This window comes from Carassius auratus, chromosome 43 (genome assembly GCF_003368295.1).
Source record: "Carassius auratus strain Wakin chromosome 43, ASM336829v1, whole genome shotgun sequence".
Lineage (NCBI taxonomy): Eukaryota > Metazoa > Chordata > Actinopteri > Cypriniformes > Cyprinidae > Carassius > Carassius auratus.
In genome coordinates, this window is record NC_039285.1 from 7,105,713 (window position 1) to 7,122,664 (window position 16,952).

Here is a 16,952-nt window from a genome sequence, read left to right on the forward strand (position 1 = left end):
TGGAACATAAGAATTCCTTATGACTCAGTGACCTCATTGTGTTAAGAACGATATAAAAATGACATCATCACTATTTAAAGAAAGTTTAGCAACATTTCCACTCAACAGAAAAGATTCACAGGAAATATCAGGGTTGTTATGTGGTGTTTTTTTTTTTTTTTTTTAATTCATGATGTCTTTATCCCTGCAGGGTTTGCTGTGAAAACTACGTTTTAGAGGACTATGGGGCTAGTTGTCACACTTTTTAGGTTTATACTTATCATACAGTTATTTTTGCAACAACATGATTCAGTTTTGGAGCATGTTGTCCCACTATCTTTGGTAAAGTTTTCACAATGTAGCCTGCCTTTTAACAGCATTTGGTCAACTTTAAATATAGTAAAATAATTCAGAAATACAAAACAAACAGGAAAATATTAAATGTTACCTTGTGACAGCATCCTTCTGTGACAACTAGCACCGGACCATCAACTGTATTCTTCTAAATGTCTTTTGTGTTCAGCAGAAGAAAAAATTCATAGAGGCTTGGAATAGCTTGAGGGTGAGTAAATGAGTAAATGATAACAGAATTTATGTCATCCCGGGGTCCCACTGAAAGTTTGCTGAGGCCCCCTAGTGGGCCCTGGCCTTGTGGTTTCCTTAAAGTTTGCCTTTTTCTCAATTAATGATTTATTACCAGAGATGCTTAAAATTAGTACAGTTCCTGGTATGGCATCTGTCCAGCTCGGATGGAGATGGAAAGCAGAAGAATGGAGGAATGTGGAAGGAGATGATCATCCTGGTTGCTCATTGCAACGGTCAGTACTTTGATCTACTCTGCATTTGGTCTAGACCCAACAATTTCCTGGAATATAGCGGAGAAATGAAGTTTACACATGTCTCTCTTTCACATAGGTATCAGTGACTCAGCTGACCCATAAGGTACTTGGAAAAGGTTGGTCTTTTGGACAATCCTGTTTGGTTCCTGCAACATATTTCAACTCTTCCACATTTGTTTTTATTTGAGAAAATGAAGTTCCTGGAGAATTTTCAAATGTCTGTCTGACACCTGACCATGTTCTCCCCTCTGGCTCATCCATGCGCTCATACCCGAAGTATTTAACCTGTCAAACCAGATGTTTGTTAGATAAGAACCTGCTGAGACTTAAGGTCTGTTAATTAACTTTTCACCTGAGAAACAGAAACTTGAGAAGCATTTTTCTCTAATGGCTCACTGTAATTTTACATTAAGGACAGAGGTAAAGTAGATGGGAGCGTTTGCTCCTATTAACCTGGTGTTTACAGTTTAAACAGGTGAATGGGACTGGTATTCTCACCCACAGAGTATTAGTTTTAGGATACTTGAGAATGTGAGCTATTCAAGAGAGGTCTGGTTTGTACAAGCTGATAAGATATGTAATACTCCCACCTCTGCTATACACTTGGCCTTGTACATTCAGGATAAAATGGGGTGAAGCTCACTTGAAATATGAGAAATTGTTGTCATCATGAGCTGAATTTTTTTTTTTTTTTTTGAGGAAGGGGGCTTATCGTTCGGTAACAGAAATGATGTGATACACGATTTACTAATTTTCTGTAATCTGACAGAGAATGGCTCACAGTTCTTGATCTCAAACGAAGCAGACTCCCTCTGGACACATTTCACTGCAAGAATATGAAGATTTGCTAGCAATTTCAAGCCAGACGTAACCATTTGGTAGAGATAAGTGACTTTGTGACAAAATGAAAAGCCCTTAACAGTACAGGTCTTAGTATTGAAAATGTGCCTCATACCTCAGTCATGTCAGTAGAATGAGCAAACATTTCGATCTTACCTGTCTGGAATCACAACTATTTTTCGTTCTCTGAATACACACTAAATTATTCATCTCAGGTGTTTACATATCTATTGTACCATAAGGTCTACTTCAGAGTGTTATGAAACAAAATGACCATTCAAATCACAAGCACCAGTGATGTTGATGTAAACATGTAAAACCAAATTAAATTACTATTTTAAATGAAAGAGTCAGTGTACAACCGTTTTCAAGATTGATAATAATAAATGTTTCTTGAGCACCAAATCAGTCTATTAGGATGATTTCTGAAGGATCTTGAAGACTGGAGTTACGTCTGCTGAAATTTCAGGTTGTCATCACAGGAATGAAATTAGACCATTATTAACCACAGTATTGCTCCTTTACTGTATTTTGAAGAAATAAATGTAGCTTTGGTGATTGTAAGATACATTTTAATCATTTTACCAACTCAAACTTTGATTAAGTGATGCACCAATACAAAAAAGGGCTCTAATTTGCGACTAAAATGGTTGCAAATGCAAATGCAAATGCAAAACTTTTAATTTAACTTCATTTTCAAAGTTCAAAAGTGAGAAGGTGTAGAGTGAACAACTGACTATTATGAAAAAAAGTAAAAAGATTCATCAAACATCCTCAAACTTGATTTAATACTCGAATCAGACTCATTCAGTGAACCGTAAATCACTTTTCACTTATGTCTGATCAAAAAATGGTATTCTAAAAAACAACAAATATTTTACAAGAGAATATGCTTGTTCATTGTTTTGCATTGTACGGTCTAATTGTAGTGTTGTAGTGTCAATGTTGAGTCATGTTCCTTGACATTCAATTATAATGTCTATAAAGTTTTTTGCATGAGGAAAATAAACAACAACTACTTTTTGATTCTCAATCTGAAATGCTCAGTATGTTTATTATGCAAGGTGTGTGAGATGTCAAAACCATAATCAACACTATATGACTTTTCTTATTCCAAAAAGGAAGAAATATTCTTATAAAAAACAGTGACACACTGACACACAGCATCAAATGTCAACTAAACTACCTCTGAACAGCTATTTTTATCGAGCAATTCTATGCTGACAAAGTGTGTCTCTGTTTTCTCATTTCATTTTCGTGTTTTATTAGTGGTTTTATTTAATGTTTGTTGACTCTTTATTTTTAAATTAGGATACTTTTTGCTATCTCTGCGATATAATATTTATGCAAGTTCTTAATTTCAGAGTTTGTCTCTGAATAAAAGAAGGAAATCAAAAAGTATGAGGGGAGGAAATCCCCTGCAACTCACACAAAACTTAATTATCTTTTAGTGAGTGATTCTTTTCTATACCCACTTAATAAACCTTTGTGCTTTATGCGGTAAGTCTTTTGAATAAAATGTAGGACCGCAGTGTTGTAGGGCAGGCGAATGTATAAAGTATCTATTTGATGTTATGTGAATGTTTTGTATTGTCATTGTTGTATGTAAAGTGAGACCAAAGACCAACTGGAATGCTTCTGTGGGTTTCTGAGGTGTGTGTGCATTTATGTGTAAAGAATGCTGCCAGACTGGCCGGTGCACTCTGCTCTGAGGACTCTACATTCCCCTGGCTCTCCCACATCCCTCAGCAGGTTACCAGACCCAAGCTGCCAGTCGTCAGCCTCTCAGCTGCCTACCCAGCATTCCACAGGCTTTAGCTTAAAGAAAAGAAGAATTCCTGGCATGGTATGATTGGCCTCTAGCTTGAGGCTAATGCGCTCTGTGCTGTAACACAACTTATAAGAACAGACCAAGCGAGAGAGAAACACTTGATCGCTGACTGATCGTGACATGGCAAACTTGTGGATTGGTTAGACATGATGTTCTTTGCCAGACACAACTGACTAGAAACCTCTCCCCCTCTGTTTTTGAATTAGATGCCTGGCTTTTTGGTCAGTAGCCCATTGCCATCTTCGCAGACTGGCATCGTTTTAGGCAGTGTGATGGAGGTAGATGAATACTGGCCTCCCATCTGAAACCTGAGAGCTCAAGCTGGAATGTGAGACGTCACCTGGTCACCATGGTTACATGTCTGTATCAGCTGCTCTTTGTCCTAGTTTGAGAGGACAGGCTGTGTTCTTTTCTGTGTGTGAACAGGTATGAGAGGAAGTCTGGGACAGTTATAGTCTGTTTTGTGTCTCGTTTGTGTTTGTGTGTGATAAGATCAATGTGTGAATGTACAGATGACACTGAACATGGAAAAAAAAAACGTTTGTATATTTTAATGAGGATTTAAAAAAAATACTTTTAATTAAGTGTGTAGAATTTTAAAGGAAAATTGTTAATTCAGACAAAAAAATTTTTAACACTTTTTTTTTTTTAACCCTTGGTGACATAAGTAATTAAGTTCTGCCACCTAGCGGCCAAAATATCTCATTTTGCTTGCTTCTGGATTTTTCCCGCCATCCTGTGATTTGAATGTCCTGTCAGTCAACATTATTATATAGGAGTCTTAATTCTGCTTTGATTTCTTTAAAAAAAGTTTGAAAGTATTTTTTTTTAATTATCAAATGGCACAAACATTACTACAATGTTTTTTTTTTCGTTTTTGTCGTAAAAGTGCTTTATCTAAAAATAATAAAAACTTAATTCAAGATATTTTCTTCTGAAAACTTATTGTATCATCCTACACAATATTGTCTTTTCAAATGCATTTATATTATTTTAAGGATGCTTACACATTTTTACTGTAAGGCAAAAAAAAAAGCATATCACATTAATTAAAATAAAGGTTCTTTATCAGTATTTATGGTTCCATGAAAAACCATTTACTTTCATGGAATCTTTGAAAAAATAAATAAATAAATAAATAAAACTGTTTACTTTTAAGAGTGCAGTGTTATTACACAGATGATACCTGCATGTTCTTGAAATATATGTTAGTTGTTAGTCTAAGAAGAAAAGGCCTTTGTAAAGTCAGGGAGGGAAGCATTAAGTGGTGGCACTTGTTAGACATTTACTGAGCATACTATTACCCCCTTATCTGAAAATAATGTTCAAAGTGTAGAACTGGATTTGAGTTGGTTCACCAGTTTTCTGAATCACCCGAATCTCAAGTGCAAATCTTTGAAGAAAAAGACTAAGACGAAAACCATTAAAAATTGCTTACACGTTTATCTTCATTCCCTTCACCATAAAGGTTTGTTTTGGTTTAGTTGTACTACTGAAGTACATTAGTGGCATGTCTATCCTATGCCGTATATCAAGATCTCATCTACATTTCTGACATTTTGCATCACGTTTCATTTGTAACAAGTCATTGTGACACCGAAACTAGTCCTGATTCCGCAGCTCTGCTTTAGATAAAGGGTGCATTGTGACACATTTTTTTTGCATGTCTGTAAGATAAACAAGTCATGTAAAAGCTCCTGTTTCTGCTATTATCTCAGAAGAACCAGTATTTGACAACAGTTGATACACCAGCTTAAATTAACATTCTAATAAGCAGTTATTTACAACACTGATTAAGTTTTCTATCTGTTGTTACTGATTGTATCACACATAATTTCTCAGAAGTATTTCACAAACTGTATATCACTCAATATCTATATCTGTATTATACAAATTTTATATCACTCTGAATCTATATCTGTATTATACAAACTTTATATCGCTGCAAAGCTGATGGAAGTCAACCTGAAGAACAAAGGCCAGATGGATCCAGGATGCAAAAGCAGGAAAGAAATTGGCAAAGTGTGACAAAATTATAATTGGAAAATCATCACCAAGGTGAGCATATTAAGATAACATTCAGTCAGTGGGTAAACACCATTCATATTGTTTACATAGAAGTGTTTTGAAAAGCTCGGTTATGCTCACCAAGGCTGCAGTTATTTTATATAAAATAATTTTTTTTAAATGTAATCTATTCCTGTGATGGCAAAGCTGACTACTTTTCAGCAGCCACTACTGTGTCAGTGTCACATGGTCTTTCCGAAATTATTCTAATATGCTGATTTGGTGCCCAAGAAATATTATAATAAATACTGATTATACTTTTGAACAGTTTTATTAAGAATATAATGTATAATTACATAAAAATATATCATATAAAATATAATATATTTTTCTTATCCCATTATTAATTTGCCTAAACTGGTTTAAGCATAAAGCATGATGCAAAATTTGGTTTAATTCATTCTTAAAATTGTAACACTTATTACGATTTTTTTAAAAATTATTATTATTTCAACATTTTATTTATCTTGTGTTAGAGTTATTTATTCTGAAAGTGACTGGGATCACAAGCATCAAAGACAGTCGCTCGGCACAAGCATTAGTATACCGCAGTGATTACACAACATTTTTTGTCGTTCAGCATTCACTTAACATGTATTTCCACATCAGTCTGTGGTTATGTTTGTGGCTTCTTCTTTTTTTAACTATACTGTCACTGCTGTCAGATTAGGCCATTACATCAGACAATAATATAATAACAAGATCTGTATATTTAAGGATCTAAAACTATATAAGTATCTGAGTTCAAGTATTTTGTTGTTGGCCATGTATTACAGTTAAACTTAAGCATGAGAGAAAATCAAGAAAATCCTGTTCCTGATTTAAATCAGTGTATACATGGTAATAGAGTGACATTGAGAAGACATCTGAGTTGTTACTCATTGATCTCAGCTTCATACTGCATGTCTCATTCGTAAGCTTCTTTGGATTAAAACACTTTCTAAATCAGTGTATACATGGTAATAGAGTGACATTGAGAAGACATCTGAGTTGTTACTCATTGATCTCAGCTTCATACTGCATGTCTCATTCGTAAGCTTCTTTGGATTAAAACACTTTCTAAATGAGTAGATGTACATGTAGGAAGAAGGCAGCTTTGTGTCCTGGGAGGGACTAACTGAAGCGTAAGCAATTGCGGTAAACATTCACAGACCTTTAAAGAGTTAATAGACTTATTACTCCATAACACTGATTACTCCCACATTTCCAATACATACACACTAACATACATGTACATGCCTTCCATTGTAGACTGAGTGCAGGTCACAGACGAGCCTCTGACTGATGATGGCATCTAGAATATGTGACAGTGTTCTGGTGACTGGATCAAACCGTGGAATTGGACTTGAGTTGGTTCGCCAGTTGGTTGATTCACCCTCGCCTCCAGTTCAGATCTTTGCTGGTTGTAGAGAACCAAATGGACCAAGATCACAGGTACGGAGCCATGCTAACACTGTATAGAAAAACTGGTTTCCATGTGTGCAACTGGTAAGTTCATTTATAAATATACCACTGTTAATAATATAATATGTTAACTAATTTGAATTCATTTCTACAACTTTAATTATTAAACGCAATTAAATTGTATAATTAATTTACCAAATAATACAATTATGTTAATTAATACAACATGAAATGTTAAAGATTCATTTATATTAATAAGTAAAAGTACTATTCATTGTTACGGTGGTGTCTAATATGGTGTCTAAAAAAATAAGGTTAATGAATCTTATTTTAAAGTGTTCCTGAAATTATAAAAGCTATATGTTTTCACTGTTGTCATTGCCATTTATCATAAAGGTTTTGTTTTTTAATCCGGTGAATTCCAATGTACTAGGTGCTGAAATTGTTTGAACTTTGTACTATCTGTACTATTCCAGTTTTACAAAGACAACGTAGATGAGTCATTGTGGCACTGAAACTTGTTGGGCAACTTTGCTGTTTGTGTGCGGCATTTCAATGGTGAATTGTGACACGTAACGTGTCTCTAGGATGTGTCATTTTATGAAGAAGTTGTGTATTTCTAGAACATCCTGGAAAGTACTTCCAACTGCTTGTCTTCTAGGATCTCCAGGAACTAGCTCAGAAGCACCACGATGTGATCACGGTTGTCCAACTTGGTAGGAGATTAATAATAAAATAATGAATGTTGTTGTAACTTTGTGCTTGAGCCATGATTCTGGATTAAAAGATCAGTTCACCAAAACATTTATATCTGCTGAAAATGTAGGCCTACTTCATCCATCCAAGATGTAGATTGGTTTGTTTCTTCATCAGAACAGATTTTGATAAATTTAGCATAACACCATTTGCTCAGATTATTGTGATATTTTTAATCAGCTGTTTAGCATCCTTTCACTAGACGATCCATTTATGAGCAAGTGATGTAATGCTAAATTAATTTTGTTCTGATGAATACACAAGCTCAAATTTTCAAATTTTGGATGAACTTCTCTTTTAATATAGTATAATGTTGGTTTACCTAATTTCTCAATAGACACGACTAGTCCTACTAGTATCGCAGAGGCCTCAAAACTGGTGGAAGCCAAGCTGAAGGGCAAAGGCCTGAATCTGATCATCAACAATGCTGGTGTGAACATCCCAGGATCTCTAGCAGAGACGGGAAAACAGGAGATGGTGGACGTGTACACAACCAATGTTGTAGGACCCATGCTCATCTCAAAGGTTGACTGTGTGACTTATTATTTTTGTCTTGTTTTTCATTATTAATATCTAAGGGTGCTTTCACACGATCACTTTTGGTGCGCACCCGGGTTCGACTGACGTCAGAGTTCGGTTGGTTTGGATGATGTGAATGCTGTCTTTCGAACTCGGGTGTGCACCCGCGAATCATACCCGAGTCCACTTAGGGTGCATTCACACTTGGTTCACTTGCCTGGTCTGAACCCGAGTTCGATTGCTCCCCCCTCCCCCCTCCCCCCACCTGACTGTGTTCATATTTTAATATTTGAATCCGAATATTTGAGGTTCGCTTGCGTCTGCCACCTGGAGGTGATCGAAAAACGATGGCTTCATATTTGAGGACTAGTGCGGCACACTTGGTTCGGACCAGGCAAGCGAAGCAAGTGTGAAAGCACACACAAAAAAAATATGGGACTTAAGATATTAAGTATTATTCTTAAAAAAATGAAGTATGCTCAAAACAAGAAAAACACCTGTCAGTCAGAAAAGAAAGATAATCTTGTTTTCCCTTTTAATAAAGATTTTTGTTCTTTTTCTTTGCCCACTGATAATTTTTTTCCCCCCAAAGCATAAAATCAACTAATTTGAATGTATTATTAATATTATTATTATTATTATTATTTTCCAGAAAACAAGACTTGTTACCTTAAAGCTTGTTTGGTTTGGGAATGTCTAGATATTTGTAGTGGAAAACAAGGCAAACATTTTCTTGTGTAACATTTTCCCTTGACGGTAAATGACGTTATTTCATTTTCAGGATTTCCATCCCCTCCTGTGCAAGGCTGCAGCTCAGTTTCCTCATCAAACAAGCATGTCTTGCAGTAGGTCAGCTATTATCAATGTTTCCACACTGCTGTCATCCATCACCAGATGCCCTGAGAATTTCTCTGTGTCTCCAATGTACCCCTATCGGGTCAGCAAGGTACCAGGAGCCCTTTTACTGTAATCCATAGACAACAAAACATAAAATTTCTTCAAGTATAGGCTTTATTTTACTAATAAATCCCTATTAAAACTACTACATCTGGACTGTTTCTTTACTTCAGGCAGCACTGAACATGTTAACTTGCTGCTTGGCAGAAGATTTTAAAAAAGATGGCATTCTAGTTATGTCTCTCCATCCAGGATGGGTCCAGACAGAAATGGGAGGCCCAGAGGTAATACAAAGTGCTTGTTACAAATGTGTTTTTACATTCATCTCAGTGGTTTACTTTCTTTGGCAGCCTCATATTTGTAATTTTTCTCGTGGCACCCTCAGGCTCCCCTGACGACACTTACGAGCATCAGCAGTATGTTGAAAGTCATCACAAGCCTCACCGAGAAAGAGAGTGGAACTCTTTTAGATTGGGAAGGCAAAAAGATCCCCTGGTGATTACGGAACTCATCTTGTGTGTTGTGTTCACATCTTAAGTTTGACATGTACTTCCACTTTTTTGTCTGTCTGCGGTTTGTCTGAGAAAAATGTTTCTAACAGCCATTCTAGTATAAGACATGGTGTTTATTTACAGGTTCACGAACTTGTAATACATCAATGAAAAATATGCCATCATAATTGTGTAATGCATGTGAGAAAGATCTCATTTAAAAGCATGAAAACAGTTTTCTTTTGTCTTGAATTTTCCCCTAACTGATGTTTGTATTGCAGTCTTTACAAATTAAATATTAGCAATTGTAATAAAATTAGCTGTGACACAATGGGAGAATGGATAAGTAAAACAAGGAAGATTAGGAAAATGTAAAAGAGAAAGCCAAAAGAAACAAAGCCAACCAGAACATGCCCTTCTTCAAATGTGATTTCCAGAAAGGACAATTAAATCATGTACACTAACAAATAAAACAATTGCTACTCCATGTCTCATAAATTAATGAATATTTGGTGAATAACGCGATCTTCAATCATCCAAAATTACATGGGTACAGTACGCCCTCTAGTGTTTAATTAATATATCCATTTTAATGCAGTGGTTTTCAACCCTTTATCTGTAGTTATTTTTTATTATTAAGGTTATGTTAATATAACTCAGTAATCTAAAAAAAATTTAGATTAAATTGGGCCCCCCGTTGAGAACCACTTTGGTTAAGTAACTCACATAGGCTACATAACTTAATATCTGCTTATGTCTCATCAGTACAGTTTGGAGATGCAGGAGTTAAAGATATAAATACATATTTTAATTTATATATATATATATATATATATATATATATATATATATATATATATATATATATATATATATATATATATATATATATATATATATATATATATAAAACTCTAATAGGCTATTAAATGACAGGTTCCAGTGCGACAACCTGCCCATTATGTTTTTTAAGTTAATGGCTGAAGTGTAAACTTTTTTTTATTTTTTTTTTATTTTTTTGAGATCCTCCTTAACATCACATAAAGTTTGACAATATTAAGTTTTGATATTTCTTCTTCACATTTTATATTTGCAAAACTGTAATCTAAGAACGTCTTCAAATTCAACAACAAAAAAAAAACAATAGGCTACATAATTAATTATAAGATAAATATTATGATGTTTAAACTTACACTACTAAGATAGCTGGCAGTACTCTAACTGTGTTTGACACTAATGGGATTTGTTTAAAGGTGACCTAATCAATCAGTCCGACAAAAGAATCAATCAGACGAGGTTCCAGATCTCTATTTGCTCGGGAGCGAGCGAAGCGCGTGATTGACTGACATTGGTCTGGCCGTATTGTTATGCTGAGGAGAGAACTGACTGTTGGTTTTTCATTAACTATCAGCTGCCTCATAGCGATACTCCCATAGTCCTGTGAAAACAAGGACAGGAGGGTTTATCTTTACCCTGTCAGCTTTGAAACTAAAAGAGATGGGCATACGCAGAAGCCTGTGTTCGGTGCGCGTACACGTTTCACGCGCTGCTAGTTCAGATTAAACACTCTTTAACTACTTTACGTCACGTTTATGTTTAGTTCTTCACACGGGATTTAACGTTAGTCGCTTGGACATACCAGTAATCCTCAGGTAGGAACCTCATAGTGGATATTTATCGCTTTGTTAGAGAAAATGTTTGTTTTTGAGAGAGTACATTTTAATAATTATGGCAGGTTTGGGGTATGTCAGTATAACAACAATAACGACTGAATTTTTGATTATTTCTTGGAAACATTTACTCGTTTTGACATGAGGCAGATGTGGGACTTCATTTCCCATCATTAATCATGAGTCCGTTGGAGAGGAGTTTTGTGCCAGTCTGGGATATTCCCGATATTCCCACTTTACCCACTTTACGCCCTGATTCAAACAGAGGTTTTCATGGATACCGAGAGTTTGTATCCTTCTAGTAATGATGATCTGATTGTTTGAGAGGAGAAATTTAGAAAGAAACCTTTGTGGTTAGCGGCAAGTGCATATCGTGGGTTCTGGACTATGACTGTATGATTGTTTGCGTAATAATTCTTCAAATAATTTTCTCACTGGTGGTGGGTTGACCACCAGTCAGTAAATTGACCCTCTGTCATGTTTTACAATTTATAATATTAATAAGTCAACCTGAATGGCTTATAAATGGGTGTTCTTCACCTATGGGCATGTTGGCCCTCTGAATGCTCTTAAAATATTTTTTTTCCACACTATTTTGATGTGTTTTCGTGCTAACAATTTCCACCACACTATACTGTATGTAGAAATAAATCAGAGAATTCTGTCATTTTTGTCAGAAAGTTTTCAACAACAATGCCCTTTCCACCACATGAGACGATGGACGTGACATTTGTAATAATTCAAATAAAATTAAAATGTCCAAAAATAAATACAATTAAAATCAAATGTCTTCGCTTTTGTTTAGCTAAGGCTAATTTCATGGGTAGCCCTTTATGTATGGTAAATACACATAATTAAGTATTTTTAACTGTTGATTTCCTGCATAATTTGTCAAAATTAAGGCTTGATTGGAAACAACAAGCAATACAAATATTTGTAAACAAGTAGGCCTACAGTGGGACAATGGGGTGGAGCAAGTGCTTTTGAAAAATTCATTTGGAAATATATATATATATATATATATATATATATATATATATATATATATATATATATACACACAATAAATATTGAAATGGTTGATATTGTTGTTTATTTAACTGTTCTTGTTTTGATCATAAACTTCAAACACATAATTAATATTTTTAGCATTTACAGTTTATTCATATTCATCGGATTTCATTGAGTTTAATAAAAATTATTGGTCTAGGACAAGGATAAATCAATAAAATCTATACATAAAAGGCATTCGAAAAGAAGAAAAAAAATACATAATAAAGACAGTAAAATGTTTCACATATTGCATTGCCTCCATGAGCATTTAGTACCTTGACAGAAAGGGAAAAAGCTGCAGCTGATGTGCCATGTTACACTATGTTACACTCTTATCACTTCTGAAAGAATTTTACATTCCAGAACAAGCTTTCATGCTTCTGTTCTGTTTTGGCTCAGTTCTTCTTCGAGGGATTGAGAATTGTATTTAGTTGACCCCATTTATAGAACAGATTGTTAACAATTAAATATAACAACTATTTACTGAAATCTGAAATGTAGTCATTAACAATGCAACATAAACTTCAGCTCTTCCCCTCTGAATCTACAGAATGACTCTCATTGGTTTTCACAATCGGCTTATACGAAATCACAGCGAGTAAAAGACAAGTACATTTACATGCAGTGTAAACAAATCAAACTAAACATGTCTTCATGTAATTTTTGCAATCACCGGTCAAAGTATTAACAGAATAAATGGCCACAAATACATTCATTTGGTTTAATGTTTAAAGGATTAAGTTGACTCATCGCGAGAAAAACAAAAGGAAAGCAGTTTTTTCTCTCTGTTGATCAAGCAAACCAGAAGCAAGTGCTTTTGCCCTGGGGAGTAGCTTTTTATATTTCATGGTTATCTACACACATACACATTCACTCTATCTGTAACCACACAAAGGCACAAGAGCTGTTTTTCTGTACCCTGTTGTTTTAGATAGCACTTTGTCAATGCTGCAGGATTTTACGTACTACATTAAACTATGTGTCCTTCATTTACTGTAGAGCCCCATGCTAGTGTTGCGTGTCAGTGTTTTTGGCAGCTGTTTGCACAGGTCTTCTCTTTGACCTCAGTCTAGTAGTGGTCAGCAGAAAACAAATAGCCACGAGAGGGAAAAAAACAGGGACATATTACATGTATGGCTTGAGCCGTGTTTTACTCTCTGAAGCTAAAGTACTGATTTTGTTCTTTCAGTTTGTCTTTCTCACGGTTTCTAGTTTCCTCCTCTATGTTGACTGTCACACATCTGCTTACTTTTTATCTCTATTACAGTCCCACAGATCCCACTGACTCACACTTTAAAGCAATAGTTCACTCATTATATAATGTTGTCTTGTGAGCTTTTAAAGAGTCTTTATAAATAGTAAAACACATCTTAAAAGCACCATAAGAGTAGTCACAATGGATTTCAGTTCTTCTAAGAGCGTACATTTTTAAGAGTTAAAATGGGGAACAAATCTGAGAAAATTATAAAATCCGTTTTTTTTTTTTTGTTTTGTTCCAGCAACATGATTTGTTAGCCAACAAGTGCTGTTTCTAGAATACAAAAACTGATTAAGGGCAGTTATTTAAATGCAATATGAATCAGTAAGTAAAATGAATGCTGAAAGGGCAGACCAGCGGACGTAAAGGAATTGTTCACCCAAAACAAATGTCTCACTTCTCACTTGCACATTTTAAACCCCCATGTTTCTAGAATTTAAACTGGATTACATAACATTCAAGAATGGAAAGCATAAATGATGTATTTCTGATAGTCAAGAGCTGGCAAAACAAGCAAATAATAATAAGGCAATTTAATTACATTTGATTAAAATTCGTTCTCTCACAGACACATAATCAGTTGTAAGGAAAGTTTGCCGGAAATTCCCCATTGTGTGGGTGAGATAGAGAGATGGCTATCGATGGTTACAGGAGGAAGCGTATATTGGTACAGATGTGCAGGGTGGTGAGGTCACGCTAGCCTGTGATGCGCTTCTTCCTTCCTTATAAACTGCCAAACACACTCACAGAAGCTGGTTAGCATGTTATGAGACACATTGCAAGCTTAAATGTTGCTCATTTATGTACTCATGAACAGACACTTTAAATTATACATGAGCAGTTAACCTGTAAATCAAGCAGGAGTGATTGTAGACATCATTTCGAGAACATTTTTGGTCTAAAGATTCCAAACTCTAAATTATAAAACACTCTTTGCTAGTTCAAATATCTCATGTCATCATTTGTTTTTGCCCCTGAATCTTGTTCTTTTTATGCTCTAATGCACTTGCATGTCTGACTTTGATAGGAGACATATGAAACAGAATAGAGCTTTGCCTTTGAGTGGTATGTGCAGTACAATGACAGGAAACGTTTGGTCATTTTTCCCTCTGCCCTGTTCTGTTTTTAAATGTCTGTGTTGGCCTAATACTTCCTGATAAAAGGGCAGCTTGGACAATGAAGAAACAGAGACGCTTGATTCCATTTCATTACGGTGATGACAATATAATCATTTCTGGAGTGATTATTTGACCAGAAATAAGAGGTGCTTTTTATATTAGATTGGATCAAAAATAAAATAGCGACACTCGCTGAATTAAATATGCACATGATGTGGCAAAATATGAGAAAACATGTGTGACATGTTTTAGTCTTTTTTTATATTCACAAATACTGTTCAAAGTTTGAGGTCAGCAACAGTAAGATTTTTAAAGGAATTTTATTCAGCAAGAATACATTAAATTGATCAAAAGTGACAGTACAAAAAATGTGTAATGTATACAAAATATTTATCTTTTAAATAAAGGCTGTTCTTTTGAACTTTTTTTATTCATCAAAGAATGCTGGGACAAAATCTATCGCAGTTTTTACAAAAATATTAAGCAGCAAAGCAGTCTTCAGCACATTTACGCTGATAATTCAAATCGGCTTATTAAAATATTTTCTTGAACAGCAAAATCAGCCTGATTTCAGAATGATTTCTGACGGATCATGTGAAGGCTGAAATAATGACTGCTGGAAATTCAGCTTTGACATCACAATAAATAACATTTTAAAAGATATTAAAATAACAATAAAAAGTTATTTTTAATAGTAATGATGTCAATATTAATTTGAAATATATAATATTTGAGTTTTTTCTGTATTTATGGTCAGCCTTGGTGAGCATAAGAGACTTCTTTTATAAACATTCAATGTTCAGTGTTGCATGATGTTACAAATGAATTCAATGGAATCAGTATGAGCTATTTGTTTTTATATGCTATTTGTTAGCAGTTTGTAAATATGTTCTTGTCCCGCCGGGAGGCCTAATGGAACCAGCCTCTCTCTGTTCATGGTTTATAAGAGTGATAACAGTGTCAGGCAGTACTTCCCACTGAACATAGAGGGCACTGTAGGATCAAGAATCTTAAGTCTGACTTAATTTAAGTGTAGTTGCTGCTATTGTAGGAATGGGTCATAAACCTCATATCTGCATATGATTCTATGCCTGTGTGTGTGTGTGTGTGTGCGTGTGTGTGTTTTCCATGCATGTTGTTCTTCAACACTAGAGACTATGTTCACATAGTGTTCACATTATGTACTCATTAATGCAGTTTCTCCCTCAGTCAGATGAAAGCAATTGCAATGTTACATAACACATCATGTTGTGTCCTAGACAAGCTCATATGTTTACATGTGTGATGTAAGTGGAAAGAGAAACAATCAAGAGACAAAGCATCTCTAGTAAAATGAAAACAACTACAACAACACAACACCTGCCAACACGTCTGATCACAATGGAGGCTTTGTGGAAGGGAAGTGAGACATTCTATTGTGGGGAGAGAAAGATAACATTCATCTCCTCCCGCCTGAAGGGAAACCTCCCTATCCATTCTCTAAACAGCTCTTCCTCTGGTTTCTGGGATGCTGGAGCTTACCACAACATCTCGTGCCAAAGGCAGGGGAGACACCATGGACACATATTGATGATATTACATTATATTATAATAGGATAAACAATAATAATAGGACATAACATTAATTGGGGTCCAGGAAAAACTAAACATTTCCCCAGAATGTATATAATTTCTATGCAGATGCAATGATTGCATTTTCAAGGGCAGAAGATATTTGTTTACTTTTTATTTATTTATTTATTAATGTATTTTTCTTCTTAAGTAAAAATAAGATTCAAGTTATGTACTGAATCATAGTCTGATCACATACCAGTTTTACAATTCAACAGAAATAAAAGCCAAGTAAAGCTGGCGGTTGAAATGTACACTGCAATGAAGAAGAGACATGGTGCATCTATGGTTTGTTTTGGCAGCTTCTTTCATACATGGCTATGAGGGCAGACAGAAATGACAAACATAGGCTTTATAGAGCTTTGCAGTTCACAGAGAATAGGAAACACCTCAGCACTAGGAAACGGTCCCGAAATAAGGAAAAAACAAATGGATTCTTTGTGTAGCCTTCCTTGTTTACAGCTCTTGACTTTGCAGAACTGCATTATTTGGAGTTATTTTTGGTGCCTGGCTGATAGGACACTTGTCATGTGACTGGTGAGCAGCAGACAGAAGCTGCTCCACATGCAGAGGGTGAAAAAGTTGAAATCTCACTTTTGGTGATATGTTGGCTGCAGGA

At 35.1% G+C, this 16,952-nt stretch overlaps 2 protein-coding genes across 3 annotated transcripts in view; both read left to right on the top strand.

Moving 5' to 3' along the window:
- The first annotated feature begins 6,560 nt into the window (after nt 1–6,560).
- Nucleotides 6,561–10,103, top strand: LOC113061267 (C-factor-like). 2 transcript variants are annotated; one of them, XM_026230305.1, is made up of 7 exons: nt 6,561–6,693; nt 6,808–6,990; nt 7,622–7,676; nt 8,054–8,241; nt 9,017–9,181; nt 9,306–9,416; nt 9,518–10,103. In XM_026230305.1, the coding sequence occupies exons 2-7, from the start codon at nt 6,841–6,843 to the stop codon at nt 9,629–9,631; spliced, it is 783 nt and encodes a 260-aa protein (XP_026086090.1). In that variant the 5' UTR covers nt 6,561–6,693; nt 6,808–6,840; the 3' UTR covers nt 9,632–10,103. The 2 variants fall into 2 exon arrangements, with proteins under 2 accessions (XP_026086090.1, XP_026086089.1); XM_026230304.1 differs by lacking the exon at nt 6,561–6,693 and having other exon boundaries at nt 6,736–6,990.
- A 940-nt stretch (nt 10,104–11,043) lies between these two features.
- The window catches only part of LOC113061588 (rho family-interacting cell polarization regulator 1-like), a 60,416-nt gene continuing 54,507 nt past the window's right edge, over nt 11,044–16,952 (top strand). The window contains exon 1 of the mRNA XM_026230821.1: nt 11,044–11,275. The gene's annotated coding sequence lies outside the window, so the exon portion shown is untranslated. The remainder of the gene's footprint in view (nt 11,276–16,952) is intronic.

Coding starts and splice junctions, on each gene's coding strand:
- LOC113061267 (XM_026230305.1), top strand. CDS start 6,841: ATGATGGCATCTAGAATATGTGACAGTGTTCTGGTGACTGGATCAAAC. Junction 6,991..7,621: donor CAAATGGACCAAGATCACAG/GTACGGAGCCAT, acceptor CTTGTCTTCTAG/GATCTCCAGGAACTAGCTCA. Junction 7,677..8,053: donor GATCACGGTTGTCCAACTTG/GTAGGAGATTAA, acceptor ATTTCTCAATAG/ACACGACTAGTCCTACTAGT.